General features: G+C 39.2%; 2 protein-coding genes across 9 annotated transcripts in view; one reads left to right on the top strand and one right to left on the bottom strand.

The window, feature by feature from the left end:
- Positions 1-12,839, top strand: part of LOC109415904 (mucin-3B) — a 363,111-nt gene extending 350,272 nt beyond the window's left edge. For all 6 annotated transcript variants that reach the window (XM_029868559.2, XM_029868558.2, XM_029868557.2 and 3 more), the window contains one exon: positions 8,970-12,839. In XM_029868559.2, the coding sequence (XP_029724419.1) occupies positions 9,013-11,142 (2,130 nt within the window). In that variant the 5' untranslated portion in view covers positions 8,970-9,012 and the 3' untranslated portion in view covers positions 11,143-12,839. The remainder of the gene's footprint in view (positions 1-8,969) is intronic.
- Positions 12,840-13,415: 576 nt separating this feature from the next.
- The window catches only part of LOC109412631 (phospholipid-transporting ATPase ABCA1), a 34,311-nt gene continuing 31,301 nt past the window's right edge, over positions 13,416-16,425 (bottom strand). For all 3 annotated transcript variants that reach the window (XM_029868552.2, XM_029868551.2, XM_062859861.1), the window contains exons 6-8: positions 14,680-15,623; positions 13,890-14,621; positions 13,416-13,833 (exon numbers count right to left, since the gene is read on the bottom strand). In XM_029868552.2, coding sequence (XP_029724412.1) covers positions 13,656-13,833; positions 13,890-14,621; positions 14,680-15,623 — 1,854 coding nt within the window. In that variant the 3' untranslated portion in view covers positions 13,416-13,655. The remainder of the gene's footprint in view (positions 13,834-13,889; positions 14,622-14,679; positions 15,624-16,425) is intronic.

The raw sequence follows: 16,425 nt of genomic DNA, 5'->3' as shown, positions 1-16,425 counted from the left end.
AGAGATTTCTCCAAAAATTTCTGCAGATAATGGTCTAGAAATATTTCTGAAAAATGCACCAGGAAAATTCCTCCGGGAATTTCTTCCTCCCAAAATACCTAGAGCTCGACCTAGAGGGATTCCTTCGGATATAGTTTAATTTTATCATTTAACATAAGTAAGCTACGTCTCTTTTTTAAGAGTTTTGTGGTATTATTTTTGACAAAATATTTAATTAGACGCTTGTAGAAATAATGGGGAATTGTTTTGGAATATTTCTGGTAGATTTAGTCGTACAAGTTTTGAAGAGTAGCTGGTGGAAGTTTAAGGAGAAATTTCAAATAAACAGTGAATGCGTAATTCTTAAAGAACACTCTTGTCCTGGATGAAATTCTTCTATTTTCAATAAATGCTGAAGGAATTTATGATGCTATTTTTGGTGAATATTTTGGGTCAATTCAAAAGTTTTTCTTAAAAATCCTGAAATAACTTTTGCTTTGGTTTTTTAAACAAATTTTGAAGGCAATATGTAGTGCTTTTTGGTTACAGCATGCTCATTAAAAATTCTGACAGTGATGTTTTTCCTTGGTACATTTTATGACTAGCAGGAAGAACTTTTGACGATAAAGATTGAAAATTAAAACCTATTATAATAAATTACTAGAAGATTTTCTTATAGCATACCATCAAAAATCCTTCCAGTACGCTCACTTGACAGTTGTGAGCAGATATTCCAAAAATATATATATGACGTATATTCTGGAGGCATTTCAGCAGAAAGTGCCTGAGTAAGTTTAGCAGATAAAACTATGTAGATCAATTCCAAAAGGAATTCTTGAAGGAATCCCTATACAAAACCACTGGAGAAGTTCCTGGAAGAATCCTTGAAGAAATCACAGGAAAAAGGATTACATCAAAAATTTCGAAGAGAAATTTCTGACGGAATCCTAGAAGGAATATCCCCACATAAATTCCTAGAGTAATCCCAGCGGGAATACCTGCGAATACCGCAAATCTTTAAGGAATAAAAATAGAAATTCTTGAAGAAGTTCATGAAAAACGGTTGTAGCAACCCCTGAAGGAATCTAAACGAAACTCTGGATACATTTCTAGAGGAATCCCTGAAGTAATATCGGCAAGAATCTCTAGAGAAATCCTTAGATGAATTCCTGGAAGCGAGGGCGTAGCCAGGGGGGGGGCGTGGCCCCCCCCCTGACCGAGCAACTATATTCTAACTTAACTGAAAAACTAAGATGATCAGAGCTGTTTTTGACTAGTAAAAATAAAATTCTCCTGCATCCTCGTATTTTTTTAATGTATGCAGGAATTTCTTCAGAAATTCTTGGAGGAATATCTTCGAAAATTCCTGAGGGTATTCCTTCGGAAATATTTGGAGGAATTCCTTTGGAAATTCCTGAAGTAATACCATCAAAAAATCGTGGAGGAATCCCTTCGGAAATTCCTGAAGAAATTCCTTCGGAAATTCCTGAAGGGTTCCTTCGGAAATTCCTGGAGCAATTCCTTCGGAAATTCCTGGAGGAATTCCTTCGGAAACTCCTTGGGCAGTTCCTTGGGAAAATCTTGGATGAATACCTTCGGAGATTCCTGGAGGAATTCTTTCAGAAATCCATAGAGAAATTTGTGAGGAAATCCTTAGGTGAATTCCTTACGAAATACCTGGACAAAATAATTCCAAACTTCCTGGAGGAATGCTTTTGGAAATTCCTGGAGGAATTCCTCCGGAAATTGCCGGACGAATGTCATTGAAAATTCCTGGAGGCATTCCTTCGGAAAGTCGTGGAGGAATTTTTTCGGAAATACTTTTTGGATTTTTTTTTGGAAATTCTTGCAGGAATTCCTTCGGAAATTCCTAGCGGAATTCCTGGAGGAATTCCTTCGAAAATTCCAATTCCTGGAGGAATTCTTTCAGAAATTTCGCGAGGAATTCCTTCGGAAATTGCTGGACGAATTCCTTTGGAATTCCAGGAGGAATTCCTTTAGGAATTCCTGGAGGAATTCTTTGGGAAATTCCGCGAGGATTTCCTTCGGAAATTGCTGGACGGATTTCATTGGAAATTCCAGGAGGAATTCCTTCGGAAATTCCTGCAATAATTTCTTCGGCAATTATTGGAGAAATTCCTTCGGAAATTGCTGGACGAATTCTTTTGGAAGTTCCTGGAGGAATTCCTTCGGAAATTCCTGGAGGAATTCCTTCAGAAATTCCTGGAGGAATTCCTTCAGAAATTCCTAGAGGATTTTTTTCGGAAATTCTTTTTAGATTTTTTGAAATTCCTGTAGGAATACCGTCGGAAATTCCTAGCAGAATTCTTTCGGAAAACCCTGAAGGAATTCTTTCAGAAATTCCGGGAGGGATTTCTTCGGAAATTTTATTAGGAATTCCTTCAAAAAATTCCTGGAGGAATTCTGTCAAAAATTTCGGGAGGAATTCCTTCGGAAATTGCTGGACGAATTCCTTTGGAGATTCCCGGAGAGATTCATTCGGAAATTCCAGGAGAAATTGCTTTAGGAATTCCTGGAGGAATTCTTTCGGAAATTCCTGAAGGAATTCCATCGGAAATTGCTGGACGAATTCCATTGGACATTCCTGGAGGAATTCCTTCCAAAATTCTTGGAGGAATCCCTTCGCAAAACCCAGGAAGAATTCCTTCGGAAATTCCTGAAGGACTTCGTTCGGAAATTACTGGAGGAATTCCATCGAAAATTCCTTGGCGAGGTCCTTCGAAAAATCTTGGATGAATACTTTAGGAAATTTCTGGAGGAATTCTTTCAGAAATTCCGGGAGGAATTCTTTCGGAAATTGCTGGACGAATTCCTTCGGAGATTCCTGGAGGAATTCATTCGGAAATTCAAGAAGGAATTTCTTTAGGAATTCCTGGAGGAATTCTTTCGGAAATTCCGGGAGGAATTGCTTCGGAAATTCCTGTAGCAATTCCTTCAAAAAATCCTGGAGGAATTCCTTACAAAATTCCTGAAGGAATTCCTTCCAAAATTCTTGGAGGAATCCCTTCGCAAATTCCTGGACGAATTCCTTCGGAAATTCCTGAAAGAATTCTTTTGGAAATTTCTTCGGAAATTTCTGGAGGAATTCCTTCGGAAATTCCTTGGGGAGTTCCCTCGAAAAATCTTGGATGAATACCTCCGGAAATTTCTGGAGGAATTCTTTCAGAAATCTATAGAGAAATTTCTGAGAAAATCCTTGGATGAATTCCTTAGGACATTTCTGGAAAAAAATCATTCTAAACTTCTTAGAGGAATGCTTTTTATGATTCCTGGAGGAGAATTCCTTCGGAAATTACTAGACGAATTTCTTTGGAAATTCCAGGATGAATTCCTTCGGAAATTACTGGAATAATTTCTTCAAAAATAACTGGAAGAATTCCTTCGGAAATTCATGGAGGTATTCCTTCGGAAATTCCTGGAGAAATTTTTTCGGAAAGTCTTTTTGGATTTGATTTTTGGAAATTCCAAGAGGAATTCCCTCGAAAATTCATGGAGGAATTCCTTTACAAATTCCGTTAGGAATTCCTTCAAAAATTCCTGGAGGAATTTTTTCGAAAGTTCTGGGAGGAATTCCTTCGAAAATTGCTGGACGAACTCGTTTGAAGATTCATGGAGGAATTCCTTTGGAAATTCCTGCAGGAATTCTTTCGGAAATTCTTAGGGGAATTTCTTCGGAAATTCCTGGAGAAATCCCTCCGGAATCTCTTGGATGCATTTCTTCTGAAATTCGTGGAGCAATTATTTCGGAAATTCCTGGAGGAATTCCTTCGGAAATTCTTGGAGGAATTTCTTTAAAAATTCCCGGAGGAATTCCATTGGAAATTCTTGGAGCAATTCTTTTGGAAATTCCTTCGGAAATTCCTGGAGAAACGCTTTTGGAAATTCCTGAAGGATTGTTTTTTGAAATTGCAGGAAGAATTCCTTCAGAAATTCCAGGAGAAATTCTGTTGGAAATTCCCGGAGAAATTACTTTGGAAATTTCCAAAGGAATTTCTCCATGAATTTCCGATGTAATTCCACCAGGAATTTTGCGAAGGAATTCCTTCAGGATCTTCCGAATGAATTCCTTCATCTATTTCCGAGCGTATTCCTCCAGGAATTTCCGTGGCAATTCCTCCAGGAATTTCCGTGGCAATTCCTCCAGGAATTTTCAAGTTAATTCCTCTTGGAATTTTCAAAGGATTTCCTCCAGGAATTCCCGAAGGAATTCCTTCATGAATGTCCGAAGCAATCCCTCCATGATTTTTCGAAGGAATTCCTCCATGAACTGCCGAACAAATTCCTCCAGGAATTTTACCAAGGAATTTCTAAAGGATTTTCCGAAGGAATGCCTCCACGAATTTCCGAAGCAATTCCCCCAGAAATTTTCCGACGGAATTCCTCTACGAAATTCATACGGAATTCCTCCAAGAATTTCCGAAGAAATTCTTCTAGGAATTTTCAAAGGAATTCCTCTTAGAATTTTCAAAGGATGTCCTCCTGGAATTTCCGAAGGAATTCCTCCATGAATTTCCGAATGAATTCCTCCAGGAATTTTGCGAAGGAATCTTTAAAGAATTTTCCGAAGGAATTCCTACATGAATTTCCAAAGGAATTCCTCCAGAAATTTTCCGACGGAATCCCTCCACGAATTTCCGAACAAATTCCTCGAGGAATTTCCGGAGGAATTCCACCAAGAATTTTGCGAAGGAAATCCTAAAGCATTTTCCGAAGAAGTTCCTCCATGAATTTCCGAAGGAATTGCTCCAGAAATTTTCCGAAAGAATTCATTCACGAATTTCTGAAGAAATTCCTCCACGAATTTTAAAAGGAATTCCTCCAGGAATTTCCTGAGAAATTCCTCCATGAATTTCCGGATGAATTTCTTCAGAAATTTCCGGAATAAATCCTCCAGGAATTTCCGAAGGAGATCCTCCAGGAATTTTCAAAGAAATTCCTTCTGCAATTTCCAAAGGAATTCCTCCTGGAATTTCTGAAGGAATTCCTTCATAAATTTCCGAAGGAATTCTATCAGGAATTTCCGAAGGAAATCTTCCAGAAATTTCCGAAGGAATTCCTCCTGGAATTTCCGAGGGAATTTCTGCAGTTATTTCCGGTGGAATTCCTCCAGGGATTTTCAAAGGAATTTCACCTGGAATTTTCAAAGGATTTCCTGCCGGAATTTCCGAAGGAATTCTTTCATGAATGTCCGAAGGAATTCCACCAGGAATTTTCGAAAGAATTTCTCCAGGATTTCCTTCACGAGTTTCCGAAGGAGTTGCTCTATAAATTTCAGAAGGCATTCCTCCAAGACTTTTGCGAAGAAATCGCTCAAGGATTTTCTAAAGGAATTCCTCCATGAATTTCCGAAGGAATTCCTCCAGAAATTTCAGGAAAGAATTTTTCCAGGTATTTCCGAAGGAATTACTCCAGGAATTTCCGAAGAAATCCTCTACGAATTCTCGAAAGAATTCCTCCAAGAATTTCCGGGGGAATTCCTCCAGGATTTTCCCGAAGAATTCCTCCATGAGTTTCCGGAGGAGTTTGTCCAGGAATTTCCGTAGGAATTCCTCCAGGAATTTTCAAAGAAATTCCTCCTGGAATTTTCAAAGGATTTTCTTCTGAATTTCCGAAGGAATTCCTCTACGAATTTCCAAAGAAATCCCTCCCGGAATTTCCAAAGAAATTTCTTATGGATTTGCCTTGAAGTACCTCCAAAAATTTCCGAATGAATTCCTCCAAAAATTTTTGACGGTTGTCCTCAAAAACTTGTCAAGGATCCTTCGGTGGAATTCCTTGAGGAATTTCGTAAAGATGTATAAAAAAAACCTTAAAAATTCCTCAACGAACTTATCAAACAATTTCTCACGAAATTTCCAAAGGTATTCCATAAGACATTTCAGACATATGTTAAAAAAATCCATACGAGCTCCTTTAACAATTTCCGAATTTTCCTTATCAAGGCATTTTTAAAGGAATTCTTCAAAGTATTGCCGAATGAGCTCCTCTAGGAAATAAAAAATCACAAAAAGCATTTCTTCAGGTATTTCCGAAATATTTTTTCAAGGAAGTTTTGAAGGATTTTTAAAGAAATTCCTTATGGTATTTCAGAAGGGATATCTCATGAGACTTTTAGTGGATTTTCTTCAATATTTTCGAAAGAATTGTTTTAGGAATTTGGGAAGGAATTCTCACAGGAATTTCCTGATGAATTCCTTCAAGAATTTTTGAAGGTATTCCTCGAGGAATTTTCGGAAAAATTCCTCACGAAAACTCCTTTGGTTCCTCAAGGAATATGCTAAATCTATTTCAAAGAAATTCCTCAAGGAATTCCCGAAGAATCTTCTAAAGGAAATCGTAGAAGAACTCTCGAAGGAATGTCTTATGGAATTTCCCAAGAAGCTTTAGAAATAAGGGAATTTCTCAAGAAATTTCTGAAGAATTCGTCAAGGAATTTCCGGTGGAATTCCTCAAGGATTTTTGAAATAAATTCCTGAAATTATTCTTTAATTGATTCCTTTGAAAATTTCCGAATGCATTCCTCTAGCAACTTCCAAAGATATTCCTCCAGGAATTTCAGAAGAAATTTTCAAAGATTTTTTTCCGGTAATTTCGAAGGAATTCATTTAAGGATTTTTCGAAGAAATTTCTCCAAAAATTTCTTAGGGTATTCCTCAAGGACAGGAATCTTAGTTTGATTGGAATTTTTGAAAGAATTCCCGGAGAAATTCTTAAAGTATTTTCTGGAGCTTCTCAAACGGATTTCTGGTGGAATTAAGAATGATATTTGTAAAGAATTACTGGGGAAATTCTCAAAAGAATGCATGGTGAAATTCGTAATAAAACTTCTGGAGGAATTATTGAAGAAATCTCTGAATGTATTCCCAACGGAATTACTGCAAGTATTCCGAAGGTAATTTCTGCTGGAATATCTACATTTAAATAACCTGGAAAAGTATTAAAGAAATTTCTGGAGAAACTGCTGGATAAAATCAATTTCATGGTGGCATTTGTTAAGAAATTCCTGAAGCAATATCTTGAGGAATTCCTCAGGATTATAATCATATATGATTCTTCCATTGAACCATTCCTGTTAATCACCCATATTTCATACTTCACTTTTATTTTTTTTTTAAATGATGAAGTATTTGAACTCCTTTTTACTGCAAAGTGGTTTTCAGTGTAAGGGTGCTCGCCCCCCCCCCCCCCTTGGCCGAAAAGCTAGCTACGCCCTTGCCTGGAAGAATTCCTCAAAGAATCAGAATTTACTGGAGGAATCTTAACATTCAAGGACGCGCGTCCTGAAGGGTTAAAAAAGGAATCCCATTAGGAATTTATGAAGAAAACTTCACAGAAATTCCTGGTGTTAACTTATCAAAAGTTCCTGAAGGAATTTCAAAAGGCATTCCTTGAGAAACACCAAAAATAATTTCATAAGAATTTCCGTAAGAAATACCTCGATAAAATTGTTGGATGAATTCCTGGAGTTATCCATGGAAATAATCTCTGGAAATATGATGGTAGAATACAATGATGATGACCTGTATTATTTCAGTACTTAGTATCTCGCTTAGTATCATGTTAGTTCAATATTTTCCACGATTTTCGAATTTCATGCTCTGTGGGTATGTTTATTCTTAAATATTAATCAGGTTGATTCTGTTTCAACTAAATATGTCTGGCTTTGTTGAGAATTCCAATACAAGCCAATTTTTCAAGCCTACCGATAACTACCGATTTTTATTCAGTAAATCTACCGATTTCGAAGAAAACCATCTGGCCACCCTGCACGCAGGCGAGTGCACTTCGTCAGCACAAAGATGGGTACCGAAGTGATTCCCCATTTAATATTGCTGGAAGTTCGGCACTAGTGCCAAGAATTGGTGCTGGACTAGGTCCAGAAAGCTCGTTCAAAATCAACTTTCCGGCAGAAAATCTTCACAACAATCACTGTTATCAACAAGTTCACGCAATAAGGTATTTGATTCAGATGAAAGAAGTAGACGAAAACGGTCGTTTCGATGTGAATTTAGATAATGCACAATTTTGTTCACATGCTGTACCGGAAATGGGGTCAAAAACCCTACTTGCATTAAAAATAAAACAAAATGTAACGTTTACGTAAACATGGGAATTGATCAAGAAAGATTTTGGTCAATGTTACCCCGGATTATGGTGATGTCTTCACGAGGTCTGCAACAAACTCCTACAGATAAATCAAAACCAACCTTAAAAGTTAAAAAAAGATCGTCCTGGATAATATACTAAGAAAAATCATACAGGAATTTATTTTGAAATTTTCCTTCAAGAAGTCCATTTAATAGTTTGTTATTTTTCTTTTTTTAGCACAAAACGTTTTTCTCTGGTAACTAAACTTTATCTTGAAATTGTTCTTCAAGAAGTTTCTCAGACACTCTGGACATTCCAGGCAGTTCTCGTAAATTTCATGATTTAAACGTGACTTTGATTCGATGGAGTACTAGGATATGTAGTATAAAACTAGATTTGTGTGTTGTGAGATGATGAATTTTACGTTTGTGCAATCAAATAGTGCAAACAGCGTGGGTATAATGATTTCTTACCTAATCTGTTCAAAAGGTCGGTTCCACAGGCGCACAACCCTATTACCTAAGTTGATGTCTTTTAAGAAACTTTAATGGTAAATGTGTGTGAACAATTTTCAAAAAAAGTGGGATCTGAAGAAATGATTTAGGCTGTAACAACTGAGGGGTTTATCAATTTGAGCCACCAAATGCGTTTCCTTTATTTTGTTGATGAGGTTTTTTAGAAAAGGCCCCAGTTGGAACGTTACGCCAAGAAGAAGAAGAAGTGTGACCAATAAGTGGGCCGGTTTCAGCGAGAGATATTACTCATATAACAATTTAAGGAGTTACAGCACAGGTTGCTCTTTGGTATTTGTAAAAGTATTACCTCTACTCAATGTCACTACTAGGTGGAATAATATGCTTTTTTTGTTCCTTTATTTGCAGATTGCCTGCTGAAAATGCAGTGAATCCTCGTCCGACCGGAACAATGAAGAAGCGAGCTAAATTAACAATGTCCTCACTGGCGCTCACCCTGATCTGCTGCTGTACCTGTATGTTGGCTCTGGCGAACGGTCTGCCAATCACGTCGAAGCCTCTGGATAACAGTCCGGACCATTTGACGTGGGACGTTGGCATAGGGGGCAAAGCGAAGAAAAAATCCGACCGATCTATTTTCATCGCACCGCAGGTAGTTTTTAACAACTCGTTCTGTCCACCCAACAGCAAACTGGGTTACGACGGAAAATGCATTCAAGTGGTGCAAATCAACCCGGCAGATATTCTAGTGACCAAACTGCAAAGTATACTGGGTAACGGCGGTGGATCACCGAATACCGATGTGGACACCGATTACGACTATTACGATTCATCGGGACCGTTCCAAGTAAATCTGCCTCTGAGTATTGATTTGCCTGTCGAACAACCTGGGCAGCAGCTTATTCCGGAAGAAACGTTCTATGACGGGTCTGTGGTAGAAGTGTCTTCAAACATTCGAGCGGACAGCTTGAAGCAGACTTCCACTGTAAAGTCTGTTCCACATTCTACATTTCTTACCGAGTCTAGCCGAGACCCGATGGATCAAACCGCGGCAGAGAGTCACACCGACATTTCATTTCTTGCTTTTGAAAGCTTACCAAACGGAACACTTTCGAGCCGGGTCGAGATGGACAGCAAAAATGGAACATTTGTTCAGAAGATTGTACTTTCCTCTACTCCTGCTGTTCCAACTATCACAACAGTCGATTCTACTAATGCTGAAACTGATGAGTTATCTAGCACAAGCACTGTTGCAACTAGCTTTCCTGATATCACCTCTACCATCAGTAGTACTACGGTAGAAGATTTCAGCAGCTCCACGACAGATAATCCCACGGCTACATCCGTAACGACTACTATGGCCCCTACAGAACAGTATTTAACAAGTGAAAGATCCATTGCTACAACCACCCAAGTAAGTTCCAATGATTCGCCCGATGAGGACATTGAGAGTTTTAAAACAGAGCTCGCTGAAGAATCTTTCATGCTGGAGCCATCAGCGTCTACAACTACTGATTTCCCGTCAACTGATATGTCTGATTTTGAATCTGATCTAGCCACACTTAGCACTGGATCTACTACTTCAGTAGATCGAACTACAACCGACAGGTCGGAAGTCACGACGGAGCAAATAACTACGACAAAAATGTCCACATACGCCTTTCCACTCTTCTCCACGAGGAGAACGTACTCGCCTTCGAAGCCTGTTCAAATTGTAACGCCGGTGAAGACAATATGGTACAGTCCTCCCGGTGTAACCCCTCCATCATTTATAGTGGCCAGTTATACACAGCAAGAGCGCACTACTAGGGCTACACCAGAGACTACAACAGTTTCACTGAAACCCTCAACTGACGCTCCGCTTGTCATCATCAACGATACCGAAAACGACAAGAAAAATCGAGACAATATCCATCGTCTGGAACTGAAAGATACTCTACGTGAGGCCATGGATGCAAACAATCGGTTCGTCTATCATCACTTACCAGCGTCGCATGCCCCATCAACAACTCCGCCAACTTCAACAACTGCTCAAAGTCACAACTATGTCGATCAACTGAAAATGATCAACGATATTGTTGCTGAGAACAAGCAACGGCATCAGCAAACATCCAGCAGCAATTCGAGAATTCGCTTCCCCTCCCGTGATGAAGATCAAATGACCTCGGCTTCTAGCAGCAACGGCGTAGTTCGTTTCCCCGGTTCAGTCTCCAATCGGGTCACTCAACATGCCAACCGAATTCCCGATATTTTTCCAAAGAAAACACCAGACAGTACAACTCAGCGACCGCCGTTCTGGTGGCTTCCCTCCGGCTGGGAGGTAGATCAGACCGGTCAAAAACCAATGTTGTTACGGTTCTGGTCACGGATGCCACTCGTTCGAGACCAATCCCTGACTACCACAAGCGTCAGCTCCAACAATAACTCCAACAGGTGGCGACCTTCGTCGGGCAGCACCGCTCCTTCGTCTGTGTCGCCCAGGGGCAACTCCAAGAGCCCTAGCGAAAACTTTTACAAGGAGGTATCATCGCAGGACGTCTACAAAGTGCTGAATGCCCACCAGTTGAACCACAAAAGATAAAGTCACCAGCGATAGTCTCGGTCTCTCTTTCTCTCAGCTTTAAGTATTATTTAATTGAAACGAAAATGTGTATAGACGAAAAACAAAACTAGAGGTACAACGATCATGATCCCCACCATACCCCCTAAGGAAACATGCACGCTCACACGCCAGGGAAATGTGAGGAATGCCAACTTCACCATTTTTAAAAACGAGTATTTTATGTTAATTTCATGACAAATTGCGTTGCAACTGTGATATTTTACCCCTTTTTGTAAACCCTTCGAAAGAAGTATTTTTTGCTTTTAAAAGTACCCTCTTTTGACACAAAAACCAAAACGCCATTTACTCATTCTTTTGCTCTGATTTTGTTTTATCACGTAACTGATAAAATATAGAAATCGCATGCTTTTGTCGGTGAATCCTCACATTTCAGCAGGTTAAACCATTTCAATTAGGAGGCACATATTATGCTTGCTTATTGTAGTTAAAGTGTTTTGCCCTATATTGTACATATCCACTATCCGTTTCTTCCAGTTTTAATGTGTTGTAAAGTCTCGCCAATAAAAGTTTTATCTGAAAGAATCTGTTAACAAAAATGTCTAAATAATCTATTGTAACGAAAATATTCATGCTATACCGCAGACTAGGAAACAACATGTTATTGAAAAAATATTCTTCCACAGGGTTTTAGAATGTAGTCTTACCTTTAAGAAAAGTCTAAGATTAAAATGTTCTACATATCGGTAAAATCTGGATTAAATCGTGTTTTAGGATTTATCTGTTTGAATATCTAAGTTTTTCCTCAAAATTTGGTCCTGAATTTGGTACAAAATCTGATTATTTCTTCCAGTGTTCTTCAATAGAATATTTTGAACCAAGGTATTTCTAAAAGGTTAGATTAAATACTTAAACCCGCTGAAAGAAAATATTAATTTGATAATATATTGGATCCTGGTTTGCGTGACCGTATTGTACTAAGAAAATCAAATCAAAAACGTGAACAGCGTGAAGAAAAATACCTACATGTATGTATGTGCCAAAAAGTGAAGATTCGATGTTTTATGAAGCGCAAGTAAAAATCATCACCGTTATTTAAATAAGATTGCGTGTTTGCATGTTTTTATCATATAAAAATAATGCAAAAGCTATCCAAGACAAATCCGTTTCACACACAATTCTACTTGATAAACGATTGGATACGCTACCTGTACATATACTTAAGGAAAGCGAATCTCCTGCGAGTAGATCTACTAACTGGCATTAGTATTCACAGGATTATGGATGTTTTAGTGTGTATATTGTTAATCAGCGAACACAAATAAAACAACAAATATTTAATTTAACTATAGGTAAGTGTTTAGAAAGTATCCCTGGAGCACAAATGTTCACTGTAATCGATAAAATGTCAGCACACATGGTGCCAAAGTGGATCAGCATAAGAAGCAAACAAAACAAAATATTTGCAATATTGCCAAAAGTTTCACTATGTATAAATAACATAAACTATAATCGTAACAATTGAAGTGTACACGCATGTGACTAGCAAGTAGACAAACCAGTCCTCGACGCACAATGATGCAAACTTTCAACACACACAAAAACACGTATTGAAATAAAAATGTCGAACAAAGAAGGAATATACAGAAAATACACTAACGATCGGTGGCTGCCTGCCAGTTTCTACGTTGATCGGAAAACTATTTGATGAAATGAAATTGTTCGTGTTTTTTTTTCTATCTGGTTCAACGTATGATGACTTCATATTTGATGGATCACTCAATAGGCATCAGATAAAATCTCATAACGAACTGTGAATTCGAAGAAGAACCTTGAACTTCGTGAGGTAAGTACGTACCTTGATATCCTAATTTTTATATCGTAACTCTACTACAATTGCTTGCAATATACACCAGGCCGCCTCTCTTTTTCGCAAAAGTTGTAAATGTTAAAAGTTCCATAACGCGAAATGATCGAAAAAATTGTATACCATATAGGGAAACTCAAAAACATTAAATGTTGTCAACGAAAAATACACCCTTTTCTACTAAAATCAATCATTTGACGACCCTGAAGGGCCAAAAATGAGCTCGATTTTTTTTTTCATTTTTGAGATATCGTGCAAAATGTGGTAGGTTTCCTTTGGGATCTTAAAAAATGGTAAAAATGTTCATTTCTCAGTAGTTATTCGTCAATTTCTTAGAAATGAAAAGCGATATCGCTGTTCGCTGCTTGGGTTACCGTTGTAGCGCACTTATCAGCAATGTTCGGATCAAAATGAATTTCGTCGCATATATCTTCAAGAGCGCCATCCACTTTATTGTTCTTCACATGTTGATTGCTTTCAGTATTTCAAGCCTACGTTAGAGGACATCCGTCGAGTCGTCGTTTTGTACATGAAATCAACTTTCATCTTCGTATAAATAAATACATTAAACCTATTCCTATTCGTAAAATTAACAAACATAAATACAATTATCGTTAGAACGCAAACAATATTCGAAATCGCAGTTCCTAAATCTACCAACTTTCTTCTATTCCTCGCGCTGGAACTTTGTGAACAAAAGAAATACCTGTTCTAGACTAGTTTGACCGATCGAATAATCTTCCACGTTGAGTGTTCGTTTGCAATTCTCCATGAGACCGAATATTTGTGACCATTTAAGATCCTGTGAATGGATGTAGTAGGTCAGCAAATCCTGGTACTCCTCCCTGTAAATAAATTAGTTTCAATTTTACTGATATTTTATAAGATTCCTGTTTATTACTTCAACTGTGTGTTGGAAAAGTTGACCGTTACAAAGTCCTTAATTTTCTGTAAATCTGTCACAGGCGACACCGATCCTTCTTTGGCCTTTTGATCTCCCTCCCCCTTTTTCGCCTTGATAATCAGCACAAACCCTTGGGAAAACTTGTTCTTCAAATGTTGCGTCGACCCAATGCACTTGAACTCTCCGTTCACCATGATAGCGAGACGGGTGCACAGCGCCTCGCACTCCTCCATGCTGTGCGAGGTTAAAATGATTGTCTTTCCACTGTCTCGCACACGGCATACCCCGTTCCACAGATTTCTCTTTGCCCCAGGATCCATCCCCGACGTGGGCTCATCTAGATAAATCACCGACGGATTTCCCAGCAAAGCCAGGGCCGTGCTTAACTTTCGCTTGTTGCCTCCACTGTAGGCCTTTACCTGCTTGTCCAAATGCTTCACGAAACCAAACTCTTTCGCCAGAAATAGCGTTATCTGTGGGATCGTATCATTCGGTACACCCCGCAGCAGGGAGAATAGTTTCAACGTTTCGCGTCCCGTCAGGTCCTCTATCAGAGCATCGAACTGAGGGCAATAACCGATGTGTTTGTGAACCTTTTTCAAACTTGTCTTCAGACTGTGACCCTTGATCCAAGCGTTACCGAATGAAATGGTTTCATCACCGGAAAGCATTTTGAAAGTGGTAGTTTTTCCAGCCCCGTTCGCTCCCAGCAATCCAAAGCATTCATAACTGAAATATTGATTAGACAGTTAATAGTGACCTTAAGATATCATAGGGAAAATTATACCTGTTGATTCCCACGCTTAGCTTATTCACAGCCAAGAAACGATTGTAGTACTTTGTCATGTTGTGTGCAACCAAATTTGTATCTTTCCTCTGTGTCTCCGTCATCGCCTCCAACCGTTCCTTTTCTTTTTGAACATCCGAGTCCAATTCGTTGCTATTTTCTTCCACTTTATATTGTCCTCTATAATAGCACTCTCTTATTTTTTGAATCAAAACTTTCAATACTGCGAAGTCTAGTAAAAACAATAGACCAAAGTACACGGCAGTCATTACTAAGCTGTAGTACAAGTGTCGCCCGATGCCAGGACGATCCCACTGCACATAGTGGAGATCCTCGCCACAAACTGGCAAGGGTGTCACACCTGGAGGCCTCGGCGCGTCGCACATATTCATCGTCAGCGACATGCGACTCAAATTAACGATTGCATCGCATAGCGTAAAATGTGGAAATATCAGAAACACCGTTGACAACGTTTCAGCAAGCTCGTCAAGCTGGAACATATCAGTGCCCAGCAAAAAGACGAATATGAACAGTGCCGTTCCCGTAACGATGAAAGCAACACTAACGCGTATGAAAGCTGACGACGGAATTGTGTAATAAAGTGTAGTGATGTACGTTAGTGGCAGCGCCGGAAGTCCAATAACCAAGAGAATTGCATACAGCCGAAAAACTTCCTCTCCTGTACTGAATCCTGGCTCTTGGAAACACGCAACAGTTGCAATGATGAACAAACATACGATCGAATATGTGAAGTAATCCCAAATGAAGCCCGTAAACCAGTAGGCAAAACGGTTCACTCCGCTAACGAACTGCAGCAGCTTCGCTTTGGTTACCCGTTCTCTAATGTAGAAGATTACGTAGAAGCCAGATACAAAGGCCATTCCGAAGCCCGTGTTGTAAGCCAACTGGAAGCCTAAGTTGTTGTGGGCTCTGCTCATTTGAACCTGCAATAGACGAGTGGTTAAGAAAACAGTGTTAATTCAGCTTTATAATGAAACCTTTGTAAAATGTTACACATTTCGTCAATATACATTAGAAATTGCATCAATGCATAGCTAATTGGGCTGCAAAACGATAAATCGACAAGAGCGTCCAACACCGCTCTGGTCCTCACAAATTCCTACCTCATGCTTGCACGGGTCAAGCGATGACAAAGACCGCTAGCTAAGAGTAGTGTACCTAGCTGGTAGTGCAATCTAGGCACTGTTGTCCTTCTGACTACAGCTAGATTGAGGAGGTACGTCCCGAGCGTCTGTTCACCAAGAAGGTGCGGCTCAAACAGCGTCTGCACGCTCAGAAAACCGTTCTGATAAACGTGAACAAACAAACGCAAATATGAGAACAAGCAAATATACACCGTGAACTGGAACTAGTTCCAGCTGTCAGTATGGGCGTTCTAGAAACCGTGACATCTAGTTCACGGTGTACATTTCTTATTGTTGTTATTGTTGCTATGCATAGTTCCCGTTTGTTCCCGTTGCCGTGTTTTGCGTGTGTTCTTGCATCCAGCGGCTGAGTATGAAATGTTCCTCCAGCGGCTGAGTATGAATCTATACCTAAGGTGGCAGCTCCATCACGGTGGATAGAGGAAACCCCAAGAATCGGTACAGAAACCAAAAATAAAAGATTACGAAACGATTCAACGGCAACGATTTTAAGCGCAAAAAAAACTGACAACAATTGGAACTTGGAATGTATTAACCCTAGCCCATCAGGGTTAACTGACATAACTAGACAATGAGGCAT

This window comes from Aedes albopictus, chromosome 3 (genome assembly GCF_035046485.1).
Source record: "Aedes albopictus strain Foshan chromosome 3, AalbF5, whole genome shotgun sequence".
In the NCBI taxonomy this organism is placed as follows: domain Eukaryota; kingdom Metazoa; phylum Arthropoda; class Insecta; order Diptera; family Culicidae; genus Aedes; species Aedes albopictus.
This window is presented reverse-complemented; position numbering and strand designations above follow the sequence as displayed.